The following is a 21,138-nucleotide window of genomic DNA, read 5'->3' on the forward strand; positions in this document are numbered from 1 at the left end:
TTATTGCACAATAAACAAAAAATACAGACAATTTTGAAAAAAAAAAGCAATATTTTTTACTTTTTGCTATAATAAATATCCCCCAAAAATATTTAAAAAAATGTCTTTTAGGCCAATATGTATTCTTCTACATATTTTTGGTAAAAAAAAAAAAAAAAATCGAAATAAGCGTATATTGATTGGTTTGCGCAAATGTTATAGCGCCTACAAAATAGGGGATAGATTTACCAAATTTTTACTATAATTTTCTTTTTTTACTAGTAATGGCGGCGGTCTGTGATTTTTATCAGGACTGCGACATTGCGGCGGACAGATCGGACATTTTTGACACTATATTGGGACCATTGATATTTATACAGTGATCAGTGCTATAAATAGCCATTGATTACTGTATAACTGTCACTGGAAGGGAAGGAGTTAACACTGGGGCGATCAAGGGGTTAAATGTGTGTCCTAGGGGGATGGGACTGCCTGGGGGAGGATAGCGATCGTTCCTAAGCATTAGGAACAACAGATCGCTCGCCTCACCCGTGACAGAACGTAGATCTGTCTGTTTTCATTGACAGATCTCTGTTCTGTCATTCTCAGGAGCAATCACGGGTAGCCGGGGGTCACGGGCATTGGCTCCTATGTCACATGGCAGGCACGCGTGCACCCCCTATACTCCTTAAGGCGCTCGCCGTACTGCTGCAGCGATTCGCGCAGGAGTGCCATTGTGCTGCCGTCGGCGGTCGGTCGGCAAGCGGTTAAAGTGCTGAAAGTGTCCAAACACCAGTTAATCCTTAGGTGAAAAAAGGGTGGTGTACTTCCAATTAACGACAGGTGTATCACCTCATGCTCCTCAGGGGATAGATAAAACAAAAATATCTTCTTACCAGATAATAACACCTTTCAAGGCCTATACACGCATTAGTGAGTATTCACCCCTCGCTTCAGGTATAGGCCAGTTCAACTGTTCAGCCTGTTAAGTGGATGCCAATGATACATATATCGGTCTCATGGGAGCCGCAGACCTGATCATGCAGTAAACCAGAAGGAAGAGGAAACAAAATCATTGCGCAGTCAGTGTTCAATTAAAAGCACAAGAGTTTATTTCAAATCTACTTACAGCAAAGATAAGTTACACAGGCATATCAGAAAAACATCAGTCAGACACTCTCCACGAGTCTTAAGACATCACCGCTATTCCTTGCCTGACGTATGTTTCGTTCAATAGAACATCTTCTGTGAGGCAGTAGGGGATTGTTTCTGACCTCAGATAATAAATTTAACTCAGACAAGGGAAGCATACATTTTTCACTTTTTAGGGTACTGAAGGATGTCTCCTATGATTCAATTTCAATTTTATAACACAAAGTTGAGAGTTATTTGCATCCACCTCTTTGATAGCAGATTGATTTCAATGTGTTGCAAATTAAGTGCACAATGTTAAATCACCCAATAACATAAGAATACAATTACCCATGCACTGATAGTCAGTTGACTGGTATGACACTGGAGTGGGTAGCACCGAAATCAAGCTGGAATATGATGAGATCATGCAACAGTAGTTTTGGCTACATCAGGAATCAACAGTTGCAGGGGTGGTTTTCACTGAAGATGATAAAAGTGTGTTAATACAAAGATTAGCTAACAGAACATAATCAATTATCCCTAGAACAGGAAGGAGAGCCAGACCAAAACTGAAAGAGTCCAAGATCAATTTAATTGTTGGTAAATAAGTTGTATAAAACAGGTAACGTGGGGCAACATCACTTCACTTTTATCAGGATTCAGCACAGAATAAAACTTGAATGGATTCAGAGAAAACAGCAACTTCACATATACAGTATAAATATATGTAGCAAACTCCATGTAGGAGCTACAGATAAACAGGGATCCCCCACTCCTGCACAGCCAGGCACACTGAATCTTCACAGGCATACAAAGTCAGAAAATAGTCCGTAGCTTTGTTTTTGTTATTTATTAGGGGGTTAACATCTTGGATGGGGATCTTGATGGTAACAACTTCCTATATACAGACTCCACTTCAGCTTTCCTCCTACACACACACTAATACTGATCCCCTCCTGATGGAACTGACAGGCTCCTTGTCTGCTCAGCAACAGCCCCTTACAGGCAGGAACTCAAAGTCCTTTAAAATAGCAAATGTGAAGTAAAACAGTGTATAACCTTTCCTTCTGCTTCCTCTGTGGCCACTGATCCCAGCACCACTTCTTTAGTCAATGATAACCCACCTGGCTGTAGCTGCCTCTTCCACCAGCCCTCCCGGCTGATTCTTCACCAGCCCACCCAGCTGACTCTCAGGGAAAATGTAAAAGACTTAAGCCCACTGCTGTCTTAAAGGGAGACTTACTACATGTGGCAGTCTCCCCCCTTTGTAGACCCCACCAGTTTTGAATTACTCACTCTGTCTTCTCTTTGCCCCTATGCCTTCAGGAAAGTTTCCTCCCTTGTGTTTTTGGCAGGATCATTTTAGCACCCAATCCCTGGCCCAAAGCAGGTCGCCCCCCCCCCCCCCCCCAGAATAGGGGGTACCCCTCAGGGCCACCAACAGCCTCCTCGACACTGTAACTTCATCTTCCACCCGACTGCCCTGCTGGCATGGCCCATGTCTATTTATGAGGTTCTCAGTCGCCTGCCAGCCCACCACTGGGGATTGGTTGAGGCCTCATAAATATGCATGGCAGCTCCTCCTAACCCCCACCCTCTAATTCTAGAAGGTTTCTCCAACCTTCCAGACATCAGGAGGAGGCAATAGAGAACTGTCAAGATGAGTCATCCAGCCCTGAACTCCAAAAATCCAGACTCAATTATAGACTCACAAATTTACAGCATGAGTAAGGATATGGTTTGCCTACTCTACTTCTAGCACACGCTAGAGGGTGCTACATATACTGTACATCATAGAACCAGTAACTCTCCTTATGGAGTGACAGTTTAAAGTGGCAATGAACTCAAATGTTTTTCACATCAGTTGTTCTAAAATTTCATGTATGCCATGGATCTGTTTTTTTGTTTGTTTTGTTTGTTTGTTATGTTTGTTTATTTACAAAGTTTCTTACCATTTTTTTCAAGCTTCTTCTTTGTCCTGTGCATGCTCTTTTATTCTCCACGGATGCACCTGACTGCTACAAGTCTAAAGCAAGCAGTGCTGTTATTTCTGGTCACATGCTCTGCTCTATGCATACCACAGTTCCCACAGACATAAAAACAAAACACTCTTGTCAGTGCTACAGATGGAAGTATTGTCAATGCCGTAAGTCCAAACAGTGGTCCAAAAACAGCTCCTCTTCTCTCTTGTGGAACCAGATTAAAGGCAATCACCACAGGGATCCTGGACAACACTTCGGCCTTGCAGCTCACTTTAGATTGGGGAAAGCCAAACTGAAACAAAAGCAAAAGAAGAAGGTGCACAGGCCTAATAGATTATCATAAGACCTTTTATTATAAAAACAGATTCCAATGCGCTTACAAATGTACAGAATAAAGAGCATGTATCATAATCCAGTCCCAACGCTGTAATCTCATCCATCCAATGGGGCATAGCTTATATGTTTCAAGGGCTGTGCCTTCTTCATCAGAACTAATAAAAAACTCCCACACAGCAGTCAATATATAATGGTACAAGATATGCCCAAAGTACAAAGAGCCCACCCCTAAAAAGGGAGGAGGGGTTATACACAACCCCCACTCAATATGCATTAACCCCTCTTCAGGAACACTGAAGGTGTCTGCACGTAGATGTGTATTCCATCTCAGTAACGAGCAGGAAAGGGTGGCTACATTCACATACACAAGGGGGAATGTAGAACAAACATCCACCATAGAAGCCAGCCTAGAACAGGAAGTCTAAGAATAGAAGAAAAAAGCTTGCATTTGAGAGATGGCGCAAAGGAAAAGAGAGAGAGAAGGTATATTCTATTTATATTTAGACATATTGCATTTATTTTATTTTATAACAAATGTGAGTTTGTCACTTAACAACTAGTTACTGGGCAGCAATGTTTATACTGTTTCCTACCATAACTAGAAAGGGCTAAAGGGTGGAAAGATGATTTTTTTTAACATTGGTGTTATGACCAAGGAGGAGAAAATGCCAGTAGAAAGGGATAGGCAAAGAAGGGGTGGAAAGACGGGAATAAAGGAAGAGAAGGCAAAGGCACAAAGGTGAAAGAGGAAAGTAGGTATCTTGTACCTGGTGGAACTGGAATGTTGTGGGGGCCTCTCTTGCACTAACTGCCTATTACTCCTGAAGGTGGAGACAGAGAGTGTGAAGGAGTGGCACGAGTGCTGGGGTAGCTGGCTGATGGTGTCCACACTGTAAGTAGGTGGAACTGAAATTCGTAGTCCTCAGGGAAGGATGCAAAAGCAGCTTGGCACCAGAGTAGGTGGTAGTGGTGGAAGCTAGGAAGCGGGCAGAAGTCAGCAACAGCCAGACAGTGTGGGACCAAGTCGGCAGGCAGAGCGAGTCCAGGAAGCAAACCAAATAAGGTAAATAAATTATGCGGCGCTTATTAAAATCAGATAAGTGAATAACAAAATCAACTAAGATTGTAAAGCAATCAAATTATTCAGGAGATTCATATCAGAAAATCCAAATAATAATTGTTTAATATTGATCTTCCATAATAATGTGTAACTAAAGGTTATAGTGAGCCATTGTTACATCAAAGAAATTAATATAATCCGCCCACTCTCCGGTGGGTTACAAATGGAGTTTTGCACAAAGATAGAAAATTTATTTTAATCCAGGAGGGGAAAATCAGGTGAAAAAAAGGGGGATAGAGTTCCTCAAAAATATATATATAAATGCTCCAACAGAGCACAGGAAGAATATGTGAACACTATACCATATATAAAAGTGCAAGTGCGTGTATAAAAGTGCAATATCAATAAGTGTAATACATCATTGCATGATAATAAATATTTTAAAAATGCAAATATAATCTGTGCGACATCTGGTGAATAAATTAGCCAAAAAAATATTGTGACATGCAAAAGTCTCACAGGATGCGTAAATAAATATTAATAACTTCAAGCAAGATTCCAACAAAGGTGTGTGACTCCGCTCTCAGGTTGATCAGTCAGTCAGCACAGCAATATAAAACACAGGGGGAGATACTCCATAGTGTAGTAGTTTAAAACAGTGAATTTTATTCCAAGTATTGCACTTACATGTAAAACGATTAACAAAAGCCAGAGCACAAAAGACTGCTACCCGATCCGGCCGTGATTGGTGAACCGAATGAAGCCCGCCTCTCCTCGCTGACGCGTTGTGTGACCGTCACGTCACTTTATCAAAGGGATACCCTTTTGAGCGGAGTGCGGTCCGTGATAGGAGATCCCTAGGGGAACCATCATTGGGGGGATCGTGAAACTGATGAAACCACTTGTAATTGCTTACAGGGCTGTTGTCACTCAGCCATGAGGTAAGAGGCTGGGGAAACCACAGTTTTACACACACCTGAGATTGATTGTCGGCACTGGGCGCTTTCTGAGGAACTATTTTTTCACATATTCTAATCGGGATTGGCAAGATTTGGATTGTATCATATATGGGCATTTATTGAAGATTCTGTGTGTTTTCTATCTAAGACTTTTTCTGATTTTTTTGGACTTTATTTTATTTTAGATTTTTCACACAACTTTGTTGGAATCTTGCTTGAACTTATTAATATTTATTCACGCATCCTGTGAGACTTTTGCATGTCACAATATTTTTTTGGCTAATTTATTCACCAGATGTCGCACAGATTATATTTGCATTTCTAAAATATTTATTATAATGCTATGATGTATTAAACTTATTGATATTGCACTTTTATACATGCACTTGCACTTTTTATATATGGTATAGTGTTCACATATTCTTCCTGTGCTCTGTTGGAGCATTTATATATATATTTTTGAGGAACTCTATCCCCCTTTTTTTCACCTGATTTTCCCCTCCTGGATTCAAATACATTTCCTATCTTTGTGCAAAACTCCATTTGTAACCCACCGGGGAGTGGGCGGATTATATTCATTTCTTTGATGTAACAATGGCTCATTATAACCTTTAGTTACACATTATTATGGAAGATCAATATTAAACAATTATTATTTGGATTTTCTGATATGAATCTCCTGAATAATTTGATTGCTTTACAATCTTAGTTGATTTTGTTATTCACTTATTTGATAATAAGCGCCGCATAATTTATTTACCTTATTTGTCCTTTATTGGTGTGAGAACATCCTAATGCTGGCAGCTTTATCCATTAACCCTTTTAGTTGTTTTTGCTTATATATTTTTTTGGTGTGCGCACAAGTACCCATTATTTATCACCAGGAAGCAAGCCAACATTGGTAACAGCCGGGCAAAGCAGTGCAGAATCAGCAGGCAAAGGAGAGTCCAGTAATCAGTCCAAGGTTAAGGGGAACCAGATGAGCAGGTTTTAAGGTAGGAAGCAGAGGTGAAGTCCAAGGAGTAGCCCAGTCATCCACTGGTAGGCAAATACAGCAGATCAAGTCTCAGGCACATGGGAACAAGCTGAAGACCAGCAACTTCAACTACTAAAACATCAGTTTAAATAGGCCGCTGGGCACGGAGTGTACACGCTAATTGTTACATGTGTACTCTCCTAGTGCGCCTGATGTTGCCCTTTAGCTGCAGCCCAAACAATAAGGTTTTCGTTGTTGTGAACCTGGTTTGTAGTAAGCACTCTGTTTGTGTTTGCTGATGGATGTGGTTAGATGGCTGGAATGTATGACCAAGGACATATGTTGATTTTTTTTTTTTCAGGATGAGCTTATTTACATGTTGAGGAAATTGCTTCTGAACATTGGAGACTTTCCTGCACAAACATCACACATATTGTTCAACTATCTGGTGAGCTGAAGATGTGTATTTGGCGTGCTTTGAAATGCTTTTTCTTTTTTGCTTTAAACATAATACAGAAATATGTATTTTGTATGCATGTTGAAAATGTTTAAACTGAAACCCAAGTCAAAACATTCCTTCATTGTATGAAAAAAGTCCAAAGAAATACTGTATATAAAGAAGACACCAAAAAAAGCCAACCTCAGCTGAACCCTAGGTGTCACAGTAAGGCTGGAGATAGGAGAGGTCTATCGATGGAATGATGATTAGCAATAATGACTCTGTAGAAGACCACCACTACTTCATGTCACCCAAATAAAAAGAAAGCTACGCCTTAGCTTATGTTACATTTCACATGTTCATCCTGAATCTTTTAATCATTGTTTTTCTCAGGTGGGCCTTATTATGTACTTTGTCCGCACACCATGTGAATGGGGAATGGATGCCATTTCAGCAACCCTTACCTTCTTGTGGGAAGTGGTAGGATATGTGGAAGGTCTTTTCTTTAAAGACTTGAAGCAAACAATGAAGAAAGAGCAATGTGAGGTGAAGTTGCTAGTAACAGCTTCCATGCCAGGTACAGATATGCCTTGATCAGTGTTATCTACAACTGTTTAACTATGCAATGAGTAACTTCTTTATTTATTTTCGGTTTGCAGGAACAAAGACACTAGTGGTTCATGGCCAGAATGAGTGTGATATCCCAACCCAGCTGCCAGTTCACGAGGATACACAATTTGAAGCACTGCTAAAGGTACAGCAAATACTGCCAAAAACCAGACAAGAAAAAAGACAGAGAATGTCGTTTATGAGTCATTTGCGCTCATACCCTTATATAACCGATATCATTCGTGTAGGAAGCATGACTTAGTGACCAACATAAAAGAGATATTCTCTCACTAGGCTTAATACATGAACTGTAAATCCTGATCACAATGACTAAGCAGTAACACTTTCATCATCTGACATGACTTTGTAATGAGAACCAATATTGCACTCGGAGTCTCCTTACGGATTGTTTTAGGAAAGGAAGAAGAGACAGAAAATAGACCTGGGGTGTGCCGTGGTCACATGGTCAGTATGCCTAAAAGGGAGCAAAAATAAAGACAGTAGGATGAAGCTATCAAAAATTTATTGCAAAACTGAAATGTAACAATCAATCAGTCAAAACAACAAACGCCTGTGACATCTCGACCAGAGGATACAGGATATATCTAGAGAAGCAAGATGACTTCCAGCTACCTAATTTTTTGATCACATGAACCGGGACCCCTTGGTGAGAAGCTGCGGAAGCTACCCCAATTCTGGAAGAATGGCCCAAATTGGCCAGAAGGGTGCGGCAATGATGCATAAACTGAGCTGTAGAGAGGGGAGCACTAGGGAAAGGCAATAGTGGACTGTCCCTAGGCCTGTCCACCGTTGCCCTTACAAGCTGGTCTAAGACCAAAACTGGGCACCATGCATTGTTGGTCTTGAAAAACCTAATGACGGTGCTGACTCCCAGCTGCTGCGTCTTGCAAGTATGCAGACATAACTGAACGTAGTCGGGGAACCTGACTAACTGATTGGCCAAAAGAATACTGGATCCTAGCCCAGAAAAATTAAACTCCCCAGGCCTCAAGAAACCATAAAATGCCAGATACATGGCCGCCTTAAGCACTAAGCTAGCTAAGCTAGCATGATGGGCAGCCTGCTAGCTACAGCTTTGAGGATAGCTTTAATGGGGTGTGCTGAAAAAATGGATGGTGCCATAAAGACAAAAAGTGCTGAATGCCTGATAAATATGTCCTTATGGTGCCATGGGCCAGCTTAAGCTGAGAGTGGCAAAAGGCAGTGAACGCTAGTAAATACTGAACGCTGTAGCCATCAACCCCAGGATACCGTGACTGGAAGGCCTGGAAAACATTCCAGGCTGTGGCGTATGCCTTCCTGGTGTTTACTGACAACGATTTGTCGATCAAAGCTGCTGTAACGGCCCAGTGGGTATCTAGTCCATCATTAATTGAAGAAAGTGTGGGGCTGGGATGGTGCCAGCGTTGGCCTCTGGGACCTGCTGGAAAAACAGTGGGTAACTAAACTGGGACAGTGCATCTAACGCTACATTGTCTATACCATTGATGAACCTACAGTGTATGTGGAAGTTAAATCAGAGGGAGAGCCAAATGAGCCTATGCACAAAAGACATTATAAATAAAGACCTAGACCTGTCCTTGTTGACGATTTCTGCCATGGCTTGATTATCCATGGAAAAAAACACAGTCTGACCTGCCCACAAATGACCCCACACCTGTGCTGCCGCAACAATGAGGTAGATTTCGAACAAAGCTGACATCTCTGTGAACCCTGGAATAGACAAAACCTCATCTGGCCAAGGCCCTGCCAGCCAGTGTGAGCCACAAAAAGACGCAGCCCTTTGTGGCTGCTGCATCTGTAAAACCCTGAAGGGAGAACCCTGACACTGCAGGGATAAACATGGTAACACCTTTCCAATGTTGCAGGAACTCATCCCACATGTGTAGATCCGACAAAGCAGAAGGATCTAATCTGGCACAAGAATCAGAGTCGGGAGCTGAAGGTAACAAAGACAATACCTAGAAATAAAAGACCTCCCCTGGGGGATGATCCTCATTGCAAAATTTAGCATTCCCAGCAGAGACTGTAATTTAACCCTGGTACAAACTTGGGAGATTGTGAACACATGTATGCATTCTCTGATCCTTACCAGTTTGTCTGTGGGAAGACTGGCCTGTATGCACTGAGTATCAAGCATGATCCCCAGGAAGGTGAGTCTAGTAACTGGGCCTTCTACTTTCTTGACTGCCAGTGAGATGTCTAAAGCCTCAAAAACTGATGTCAGTTTTTGAAGGTCGGAGGGGCCTGATCACCACTCTCAATATGAAGATAATCGTTAAAATAGTGGATCACTTCCTGACAACTCTCTCTGTGCGTGAGGATCCAATTGAGTGCATGTGCAAAGCAATCAAACAGCCAGGGACTACTCTTGGAGCCAAGGGTGAGTTTGGTGGCAAAAAATTAAAACTCCCTCCACTTAATACCATGCCACTGCCAGAGTGATGGCAAAATTGGAAGAAGTTTAAAGGCATCTGCGATGTCAGCTTTGGACAGCCAAGCGCCCTCACCTGCCCCAATGATACACTGAATTGCTTGATCCACCAATGCATATTTATGTGAAAACTCCTCAGATGGTATTAAAGAGTTAAGGCTAGGCACCTGCGAACAATGGGGGGCTGACAAATTGTAAATTAACCTTAATTTATTGGAAAATTTTCCTTTGACCAGGCCCAAGGGGTTTACCCTCCAAACCTGGAAAGGGGATCTTGGGAAAGCACCAATGACAAAACCCTTCCTAAGGTTCAGATTGTAGTAACACATCCACCGCCTCTATATCTGTGGCAGATGATCTCAGATTCTGACACTCAAAAGTGCCTGTTGGCAAGGAAACAAGCCCAGTGTGGAATCCCCCCCGTGAAACCTTCCACCAAAAATTTGCTCAACCATGGTGATGGAAGGGAGGCTAAACAAGCCTGTAAAAAAGGCACATGGATTTGTTCTGTCTCAGTGTACAGGCCGATTTGGGGTGAGCCCTAAAACAACTGGTACAGATGTGTAAAAGACGGCACTGGCTGTAATTGCATGAACCTAGGTTGAAATTATTGCAGATTTGTGATTTGCCTAGAAAATGAATGAGCTGGCCCAATATGTCACAAGTTGCCGGATGGACTGGGGTTGGGAGTGCCGTGCCTGAACCCCTGGACGTCCCTGCGGAAGGAGTTCCAAATTGGGGCACCAGTAAGCGGTGTGGGTGGATGATTGGCAAGTAGCACAAACTGGTGATCTTAGCCCAGCAAAATTCCGGCAAAACAATTCAGCGTCTATGTTACTCCACACCGTCACCACTTGGAACTGAGCAAAACAGGCAGCGGCCTTGGCCGAAAATAAGCGATGATAGTCATAGAAATTTGACCCCCCTTCTGTCCTAACTCTACCACTGTGTAAAGGTAATGGTCCAGCTCTTCCCTCCTAAGTGGACTCACCGAGCAAATTATGTCTCTGTACAAGCTAAAGGCCATGACAAACTTTGGGATAGAAAGTTTGCGGCTGAGCCTATGATCCCTAGTCTTAACCACCACCAAAACATCGCCGCAAGCGTATGACCTATTATCGGCAGCATCATGGGCAGCTATCAATAGTGATGCTAAATTAACATCTTTGCCCTCCAGAATGTCCTTCCAGATGTTAACGGGAATAAAATGAACTGGGGTAATGGGAGGAACACCCATACTATTACCTGGGCCTATAGGTACAGGGCTCGGTACCATGGGGGTCCCGGGACCTGCAGATGTCCCTGGAGTGGCGGATAGTCCTGACACTGGGTTCGGCGGAGCCTCCAACACCTCCACCCTTGCACGCAATTCTTGGCAGGAAGAGGCCAGGGAACTCAGGGTAGCATGGATTTGAGAAAGGGATGAGGCTACAGTCCGAAGTCTAACTTGCTAGAGCCTGAAGCACAGGGGAACAGTAACCTGAATAGCTCAGCCTTGCGCTCTGAAGCCGGGTATGAAATACCCCTGTGCTGCAGTTCAGCCATGAGTCTAGGGATGGTCCAGGTTCTCAAGGAGGGTGTGCTACCATGTTCCAAACCCCCAGCTGGAGAAGGGGGGATGATGCAAAGTCCTCGATGTCCGCAGCCTGTGACATGACCTGCATAAAGCCGAGAACAAAGTCGTAAGCCAAGAAAAATCATCAACCGTACCCATCACTTACCTTAGACCAACCTGGCTGCCCCCCCCCCCATTTTTTTTTCCCCGTGAAATGACAAAGGCACGTTTAAACAGGACTGAAATGTGACAGCCTCCTGACTTTACCAGGCCAAATTACCTGAGGCGTAATCAGGCAAATTAATAACGAGAACTTAGGCCTTTGAAACCTGAAAACGTGTCAGGTTATTGATGTGAGTAGAAATGATCGTAGCGCGAGCCGTGTGAGAACAGATGAGGAGACTTGCCACCGTTCAAGCCAATTATAAATGATCATCTCAATCTGTACATACCTATAACCATGATAGGTAGTGCTACAGTGGTAACGCCATGACCTAATCGTGAAAATGTGATTCTAACAAGAATGTGAAAACAGAAATAACGTGAAAACCAAATGCCGGGAAGTATGTGTAGTAACTAACAAGTCCGCTCTGTGACATCCCTGAAACCTAGTGGCCTCTCAAAGGAAAAACTCAAGCCCAAGGAGCCTGAAAGTGTTCTGCCAAATTACATGAGTAGCAAAATGTGTCTACGTGAGAACTAACAAAAACAGCGTAGAATGGATGAGGAGACTTGCCACCGTACAAGCCAATTAAAAACAATCATCTCAATTCGTTCGGCACCCATAGATGTGATGGGTGAACCTTGAGTGGTGTATGGACGTGAGACCCAAGGTGTAAGAAATTATATGTACCATGAAATGGTAAAACAGAAAACCAACCTGGAATGAGCTGAAAATATGTTGAATCGTAGAAAAAAACACTATGGAAAAAAAACAAAACACAAAGCTACCACTTAGAAACCACGCATATGTACCGACGAGTCAGGCTTGAGAAATGAACACAATCCCCCCCCCCCCCCCTGAAAATCCATCGTAAGGAAAATAACCGATACATACATTAAAAATTGGCTGAAGCTTGCAAAAAAAAAACTTGAGTCCTGTTGATATGTAAACCAACTCTGGAAAGGGGCATAAACATACAAAACTACCACTCAGTGTAAATGCATGCAACAAGAAAAATTAATCAAGACCAGGATTCCTCTATACTATGAATGCAGTGGAGACGTGCGTGCTCATGCCCCTTGCCCCGGAACTGGGGTGCCCCGCTGGCACTGAAAAGTACTGAAAAGTAAATCAAGATGAACCACGAACCGTGAAAGCAGCTGGAGGAGTGACTTGGTGTCTAACAGGACCTGCAACAACTAAAAATGCCAAAACAAGTGATACCTACCTGAGTGGAACAGCAATGCCTACCCAAGTGTGTTGTGGAAGTAAAAAATCCTTCACGTTTAACCTGGTAACAGTACCTGTGATAGTGACGACAACGGTGCTGCCCATGAGCCCAAAATATGACAGTATTGAACATAGGTAGTGACATGAAAATAGCAATAACAGATGTTTAAAAACAGAACCGCAGTAGAAATGACATAAATGGTGACCAGTATGAAGTAGGAAACTATGCCCGTATAAAAACCTGTTTGCTCTAAGCCTTCATGGCTCTGTGCCCAGTGGGGGGTGAAATGGACTGGAGGCAGTTTTATTGCGGTGTATGCAGGCAGGTTCCTGGCCACTTGAGCTTCCAGCCAGTCAACCAGATGACACACTCCCAATGAAATGCCCTGAAACGTGTTGCTTAGGTGACTGAAATGTAGTGAAATGTCAGGTGACGGATGCTGTATGTTTTTTTTTTTTTAAGACAAAATCTAAGATGTGTTTTAGAGAGAGTTAAACAATCAGTTGATTTTATAATTTCAGTAGATCATCAAATCTGCCATGGAAGCAGCCTAAACTATCTTGGCAGGTAGGAGAACAGGTGCAGTTAGCCTCCTTAAGACAATGATGGAAGGTACTTACTTTACCGGCATATGAAATACAGATGTTTGTACAATAGTCAGAGGCCGCCTGCAACATGGAGGACTGCCAGTTTGAAGCATTATGTGCTCCACCATACTGTGACACCTGTCCTGACCTCTGCTCTGTTGCTAGAGAAAGATTATTCCTCAAAAATATTTGCCTTGTAAAGTAAAACAGGATTAACATGTTCCCTTAAGCATGAATTTTAAGAAATGTGAAAGTGCAGTTGTCTAAAGCATCCCATTAGTTGGCACAGGCGATGATCTCCCTAGAAAAGCAAACCCCTTGACCATGGACAGGAGGGAAGAACATTACCCTCTTACCTGCCCCGTCAGGAAATGAAGCTTCTTTCTGGACCGAGAGGACGCTGCTATCCTATGTGAGGGAGGAGAGGATGAGACCGCGCGATCTCCTCGAAAACCGGAAATGAAGGAATTGTCTCCCGAAAATGACGCTCATACGTGAGCCACCATCGACAGGGATGGAGGGACGAAGGGGACGCTTTATGCAGCCCGACTCCTCCCACAAGAACATGAAAGCTTGATTGTGTATTATAAGTTTTATTTCCACATTATCGGCCCACCCACATTCCTTTGGGCTGCTGCTATGTGTTCCCTTCATTATGAATAGGCTGGCAATGCACGACAGTGGCCTGAAAAATGGACAGGACCCTTTTAATGCAGGGACCACAAAGCATAGTGTGTGCATTGTGGTGCAGTGCAGTAGAGAAGTGTTTCCCACTATTGTAATCAACATGAATGGTATTAAACACACCACAGTTTGTGCATTATCATGCATTGCTATAATATGCAGTAAAAAGCGTATTTGTTTAGGAGGCCTAAAGGACACCTGTACTGAAAGAAGACTGTAGCTTGCCAATGCTGACCTCACCATATGCTAGTTGCCTGGCTGTCACGGTAATCCAGTGACTTCAATACTTTATGAACCAGTGACAATATGTAGATCAGGGATTGGCCTAATCTTAAAGTGGTATTGAAGCCAAAAGCAAACATTTTGCATCGGTTTTCTTTTTTAGACTTTCTTTCCTTTATTTTTATCTGGTGATCTAGCCAGTAAGGCTTCATTAGGGGGCGGAGAACTATGTGGTTGAGCCTTGTTTTTGTTACCCACCAACTCCTCCCACTTAAGCTGCAATAGGCAGTGGATGGAATGTTTACATGCTGCAGTCGCGATGTTTCGCTTCTACTCAACATGTAACAATCGACGGCAGCAAGCCCTCCGAATGTGATATATTCAGGCAAATGAGGAAGCACCGCAAATGCCCTTCAACTGCATGCAATGCATGTGGTTGTGACGCATTTGTTGGCAAAAATTAGGTTAAAGCATGTGATGAGGAGGCATCACCTGTCAGTAGCCTCTCAAGCATGATTTGCATGTGGATCTGGCTTCAGAGTAAAGGTAGATATAGATGCATGTCTAAATCTACCCTAAGTCTCTTGTTTTTCAATATAACAAGCTCTCCTTCAAATGTAGCACTTATGCCCTGTACACACGACCGGTTTTGCCGTCGGAATAAACTCAGATGGAATTCCATTCAAGCGGTCTTGGTTACACACGGTCAAACCAAAGTCTGACCAAAGTCTGACCGTCAAGAACGCGGTGACGTACAACACGTACGACGGGACTAGAAAAAGGAATTTCAGTAGCCAGTAGCCAATAGCTTCCGTCTCGTACTTGCTTCAGAGCATGCGTCGTTTTTGGTCCATCGGAACAGCATACAGACTATCGGTTTTCCCGATAGGAATTGGTTCCGTCGGAAATATTTAGGACATGTTCTATTTCTAGGTCCGTCAGAATTTTCTAAAATAATAAAGTCCGATGAGGCACACACACGATCGGAATATATGATGAAAAGCTTCCGTCAGACTTTTTCTGTCGGACATTCCGCTCGTGTGTACGCGGCATTAGAGTGTTGAGACAAGCCAGGGGGGGCTTACAATGATCAGCTGTTATTTATTCATGTAAAAAAAAAAAGTTGTAACTGCTTGTGTAGTAACAGTGTGAGCTGGAGTTTGGCTTCAGTTTGTTAGTGTATTTAAATCTGCTAGTCCAATACTCCCCTCTTCCCAGATTGACAGTGCTTGCTGTCCAAAGGTGCCCCCTGTGATCCTTCATCCAGAGTGGGGTAACTCTAATACAGGAGGTGTGTTACTGGCCAGATCACTGTGTAAAAACAGAGGGAAAAAGCCTAAAAAAAGATAACGAATGCAACTGCCACATATAAGGATTAGTAAGCTGCAATATATGACATTTTTTATTTTGGCTTTAACCACTTAAGCTCCGGAAGGATTTACCCCCTTCCTGACCAGAGCACTTTTTGCGATACGGCACTGCGTCGCTTTAACTGACAATTGCGTGGTCGTGTGACGTTGCACCCAAACAAAATTGATGTCCTTTTTTTTCCACAAATAGAGCTTTCCTTTGGTGGTATTGTTATCGTGTCTACAAAATAGGGGATAGATTTATGGCATTTTTATTATAATTTTTTTTATTAGTAATGGCAGCAATCTGACACTATTTTGGGACCACTGTCATTTTTACAGCGATCAGCGCTATAACAATGCACTGATTAGTGTGTAAATGACACTGGCAGGGAAGGGGTTAAACACTAGGGGGCAATCAAGGGGTTAAGTGTGTCCTAGGGAGTGATTCTAACTGTGGGGGGGTTGGGCTACCACTGACATGACAGCGATCACTGCTCCCGATGACAGGGAGCAGTAGATCTCTGTCATGTCACTAGGCAGAACAGGAAAATGCCTTGATGCGATTTAAAGGGGACATACCTGTACATCCATTTGCCCAGCCATGCCATTGTGCCGACGTACATCGTCGTGCCCTGGTGGGCATGTGGTTAAAGTAGAACTTTAGGCAAAACTTTTTTTTTATTTTGAATAGAGTAAGGGAAGGTTATAGCCGCTGTCAGATTTTCTTTTTTTTGCCATCTGTGTCCCATTGGAGAGATCTCCCTTCACTTCCTGTCTCATAGCCAGTCAGGAAGTGCGAGAAAATCCCTGCAAATTAAGGGAATGCCTTGGAGACCCTGAGCTCACCTGAACTAATGTTCCTATTGGAAAATTTCCCCTCTATTACATTTCTGGGGACAACCCAAAATTTGGAATTTTCTTTTACTTTCACTTTTAATGATAATGGTAAACAGGACAAATAGAGAGGGTGATTCTCCCTAACAGGGTCACAGACACCAATAAAACCTGACAGGTGTTCTAGTCCCTCTCCCCTCTATCAAATTAAAACAAAAAGTGTTGTTTTTAGTTATACTTTAATATCGCTTTAACTTTCCTTGTTTGGTGTTTTCTGGGTCAGTGACCAGCCACCTTGAGAATGTAAGCAGCGCAGCCTTGTCTTGGCGTAGATTTTCTTTAAATTTTGCTAAAATCTTTACATATGTTATATTACTGTTAACCTGTGGCTTTGAGAAAAGCATTTAGCGTACACGCTTGTATATTTTGTCTGGGTTTTGCTTTGAAGAGTTTCTTGCAGCATCACTCTTTCTGTATTATTGATTTACTGATTGTTGATGGAAAAGGGTTAAGCTTTTAAACAGTCTTCCAATGGCCTTGTATAGTTTGCTTAGACGAATTTAGTGCTTACACCCAAAGGGGCTGCTGAGAATGTACCCAGGTCTCCCACAATAGTACAGAGGTGGCCAGTCATGTAAGCACACCAACAATTTAGGCTCAGTCTAGGGCAGGGGTCTCCAAACGTTATAAACAAAGAGCCAGTTTACTGTCCTTCAGACTTTAGATGGGCTGGACTGTGGCCAGTGGGAGTACAAAATACCCTGGCATTAGTGGGAGTGAACAATGCCCTATTTTTGGTATTGGAGAAAAAAAATATTGGTACAATCATTGATGTTCAGTGGGGGTAATATTGTCCCATCCTTGATGTTCAGTTGGGGGGGGGGGGATAGTGTCCCATCCTTGGTGCTCAGTGGGGGGGGATAGTGTCCCATCCTTGGTGTTCAGTGGGGGGAATAGTGCCCCATCCTTGGTGTTCAGTGGGGAAATAGTATCCCATCCTTGGTGTCAGTGGGGGGAATAGTGTCCCATCCTTGGTGTTCAGTGGGGGAATAGTGTCCCATCATCGGTGTCAGTGGGAGGGAATAATATCCCATCCTTGGTGTCAGTGGGGGCAATAGTGCCTCATCATTGGTGTCAGTGGGGGAATAGTGCCTCATCATTGGTGTCAGGGGGGAATAGTGCCTCATCATTGGTGTCACCGGGAGGAATTATGTTCTATTGTTAATGTCAGTGGGAGGAATAGTGTCCCAGGGGCCGGATAAAGGCAAGCAAAGGTCTAGGGGTTATCTTTTAGTATTTTTTGCTGAAGACCTTTAACAGGAGAGGGCCATAGGATACTCCAAGACAATCAGTAGAAATGATAGAGCAAACTACTATCTAATCTTCCAATAGCAGCTTTTCTGGAAGTAATAGGGAATAGCCAGTATATCAAGAACCCTACAGCAGTAGTTCATATAACCACTTCTGGCACTTGCACAACTACTAGTCCTCAGCAAGGTTCCAGGACAGTGTCCCGGGAGCTGTCTGCCACCCAGCATACACAGATAGATCCTCAGTGAGGGAAATAACAAGATACATCTCCAGACCAGGACTTAAGTGCAGTGCCCCTCAGAAAATGGAATTTCGATGGCAATCTTCTCCAGGCTCTCAGCCCAGCAGCTGTTGAGGTTCAGCCTGCTATTTCGTAGAGCTGCCTCCAGGGGCAGCAGCCCAAGAGAGCTGGAACCCTCTCTAGAGGTAAAGGAACCCTCTGGCAAAGCTTCCCAAACATTTATCACCTCCCTAGCCACCTCCTGGATGTCTCCTTCCAGAGATTGGCTGGAGCAGGATAAATATTCATAATGGCTATTCAAATTTTTCTGCGCTATACTCTGGAAAAACCTTTCAGAGGAAACCCTGAACAGACAGAAACAATCACTGCTCCACTCACTACAGTGAAGCCAAAAACTAAATTTAACTTAGTACCCTAAGTAGAGGAGGGTGCTACACCAACATCCAAATTTTTAGGACAAGCTTTCATGGTGTACTCCCTTCTTCATGGTCCAAGCAGTACAAATACACAAAGTTTAAGCAGAATGTTAAGTAAAACAATCTCTGAGGGAAAAATGCACACAAACATACAGAGCAATAGTAATTAATTACCATTGCTGAATATGTTTGTGTTGATTGTCTTACTTAACATTCTGCTAAAACGTTGTGTATCAGTACTGCTTGGACCTTGAAGAAGGGAAAATTTGGATGTTAGTGCAAATAAAAAAGTATCATGTACATTACTCAAATGTTTTTGTTTTAAGTGCACTAATATGGCTACAATCATCTCACACCTATTATGAAAACCAGTAGACGGCCTTTACTGAGATCCTCCTGCTGGCTGGCTGCCATGCTGATTTTTTGGCCTTAATACTTTTGGCCTGTTTCACAATGACGAACTGATCTGGTCAGCCTGTCAGTTTTTCAGGCGGACCTGATTGGTCCATCCATTGCTCTCTATTGAGTGGTGGATGTCAACGGACATGTGTCCATTGACAAATGCCGACATAGATCCGCCTGGTGGATTGGATCGGATCGGATGAAAGTCGGATGGAAAAAAACAGGTGGTTCATTTTCATCAGACAGCCCATAAAGGACAGCGGTCTGTGTCCAGTCTGCATCAGCGGAGCGTACACGGACCTGTCATCCGCCTGCTTAGCGAGGATCAGTGGAGAGATCCACTGCTGAGCGGGCAGACCCGCTGGCGGACTCCACCGGTATGAAAGGGGCATAGTTCATTGACCAAGAACAAGTTTACAGATTAGAAATTTTGGCTTAATTTGCTGCACACTTGTTCTGGATATTGAGAAGTCTTAAAGCCAGAGATGGACAGTAAATGAGCACTTATAAGGGGATCAGACACAGTGCCCCCCATTTTTATTTTTAATTAATTAATTAATAATTACATTAATTAATTATATAGTAAATTGAAACAATTGTATCTTTTATATTTCCTTCTATATTTTCTGTTAATTAATTAATTAGTTAATTAATTAAAACAATTGAAGCTTTCATATTTCCTTCTATATTTCCTGTCAGGAATGTCTAGAGTTTTTCAACATAGCTGATTCACAGGCTGCAAATTACTTCCTTATGGATAAACGATGGAATCTGACTCATTATAATAAGGTAAGGTGAAGGTCTGATCAGCAGAACTAACTTTTAACTGAGCTGCATGAGATGTATGTATTCATTCAGCTGTAGGGCCCAACTGGCTGTTGCTTCCAAAGATATACAATAAGCATGGAGTTTGAAGAAGAACACCTGTTAAGATCTTGTTTAAACTTGCAGTTGGAGGGGGGCTCAACCCAACTGTGCCTTTTTTCCTGCCTCACAACTGGAAGTGTAAAAATAATGAATGCCTTAAAAACTTGATATTTGATCTGATAAATACAAGTTTAGACAAACAATTCCATTTCATTTAGGTGCATGCAACAGCTACATGAAAAATTTGTATATATATATCTTAGCAGAGCTACTTTGAAGTTTTAGATGTTCCAAGTCAGATGCATTCGCTTTGGGACTTGTGTTAAAATGTTTTGTAAGTGAGTTTATAAGATCATTTCTTATTGCCCACCGCAATAATGCAACTCCCAATTTTATATCTACAGTGCAGGGTTGAAAAATAAATGGAATATTCTGATTGGTTGCTTCAGGCAATAAGAAATTGCTTGAACTTCCTATATTGACTTTTGTTTGCATTGGCCCTACTAGTATCAGTGAGATTTTTGTTTTCACAACGGTAGCTGGGAGTGAGGGGTAGGATTCAACAAGGGAAATCAAGTGGCATACCTTTGTAACAGGACCGTAGGGCATTTAGCTGTTTTAGTGCCTTTTGCAATCTCAGCCCTCTATTCCGTTGCTTTCATTCAGGTAGAATTGTATATGAAATAGTAATACTTCTTATTTCTGTTTATATTTTAATTAATTTTAGACTTATGTACGTGACATTTATCCATTTCGGAGGTCAGTTTCTCCACAACTGAACCTGGTGTTTATGCCCCCTGAGAAAGGGCAAGAACTGATTCAGAAGCAGGTAAGTTAATGTCATGTTCTTAAGAATTCCTGTGGTCTTTTGCACCAAATGTCGAAATGTCTCTGATTATGGTTTCCCAGAAGTAGTTGTAACCTGAGTTTATCTTAAAAACATTTTGAAATACAATGCCTTAGCATGCATTCATGATAGTAAAACCCTTATGCCCTGTACACACGGTCGGATTTTCCAACGGAAAATGTGTGATAGGACCTTGTTGTCGGAAATTCCGACCGTGTGTGGGCTCCATCACACATTTTCCATCGGAATTTCTGACACACAAAGTTTGAGAGCTTGCTATAAAATTTTCCGACAACAATATCCAGAAATTCCGATCGTGTGTACACAAATCTGACGCACAAAGTGTCACGCATGCTCAGATTAAATTAAGAGACGAAAGCTATTGGCTACTGCCCTGTTTATAGTCCCGACGTACGTGTTTTACGTCACCGCGTTCAGAACGATCGGATCTTCCGACAACTTTGTGTGACCGTGTGTATGCAAGACAAGTTTGAGCC

At 42.6% G+C, this 21,138-nt stretch overlaps 1 protein-coding gene across 27 annotated transcripts in view; it reads left to right on the top strand.

Annotated features, from left to right (window-relative positions):
• The window catches only part of UNC80 (unc-80 homolog, NALCN channel complex subunit), a 288,619-nt gene that overhangs the window by 157,739 nt on the left and 109,742 nt on the right, over window positions 1-21,138 (top strand). For all 27 annotated transcript variants that reach the window (XM_073633516.1, XM_073633519.1, XM_073633525.1 and 24 more), the window contains 5 exons: window positions 6,788-6,874; window positions 7,259-7,442; window positions 7,525-7,619; window positions 19,627-19,716; window positions 20,522-20,623. In XM_073633516.1, the coding sequence (XP_073489617.1) occupies window positions 6,788-6,874; window positions 7,259-7,442; window positions 7,525-7,619; window positions 19,627-19,716; window positions 20,522-20,623 (558 nt within the window). The remainder of the gene's footprint in view (window positions 1-6,787; window positions 6,875-7,258; window positions 7,443-7,524; window positions 7,620-19,626; window positions 19,717-20,521; window positions 20,624-21,138) is intronic.

This window comes from Aquarana catesbeiana, linkage group LG06 (genome assembly GCF_042186555.1).
Source record: "Aquarana catesbeiana isolate 2022-GZ linkage group LG06, ASM4218655v1, whole genome shotgun sequence".
Lineage (NCBI taxonomy): Eukaryota > Metazoa > Chordata > Amphibia > Anura > Ranidae > Aquarana > Aquarana catesbeiana.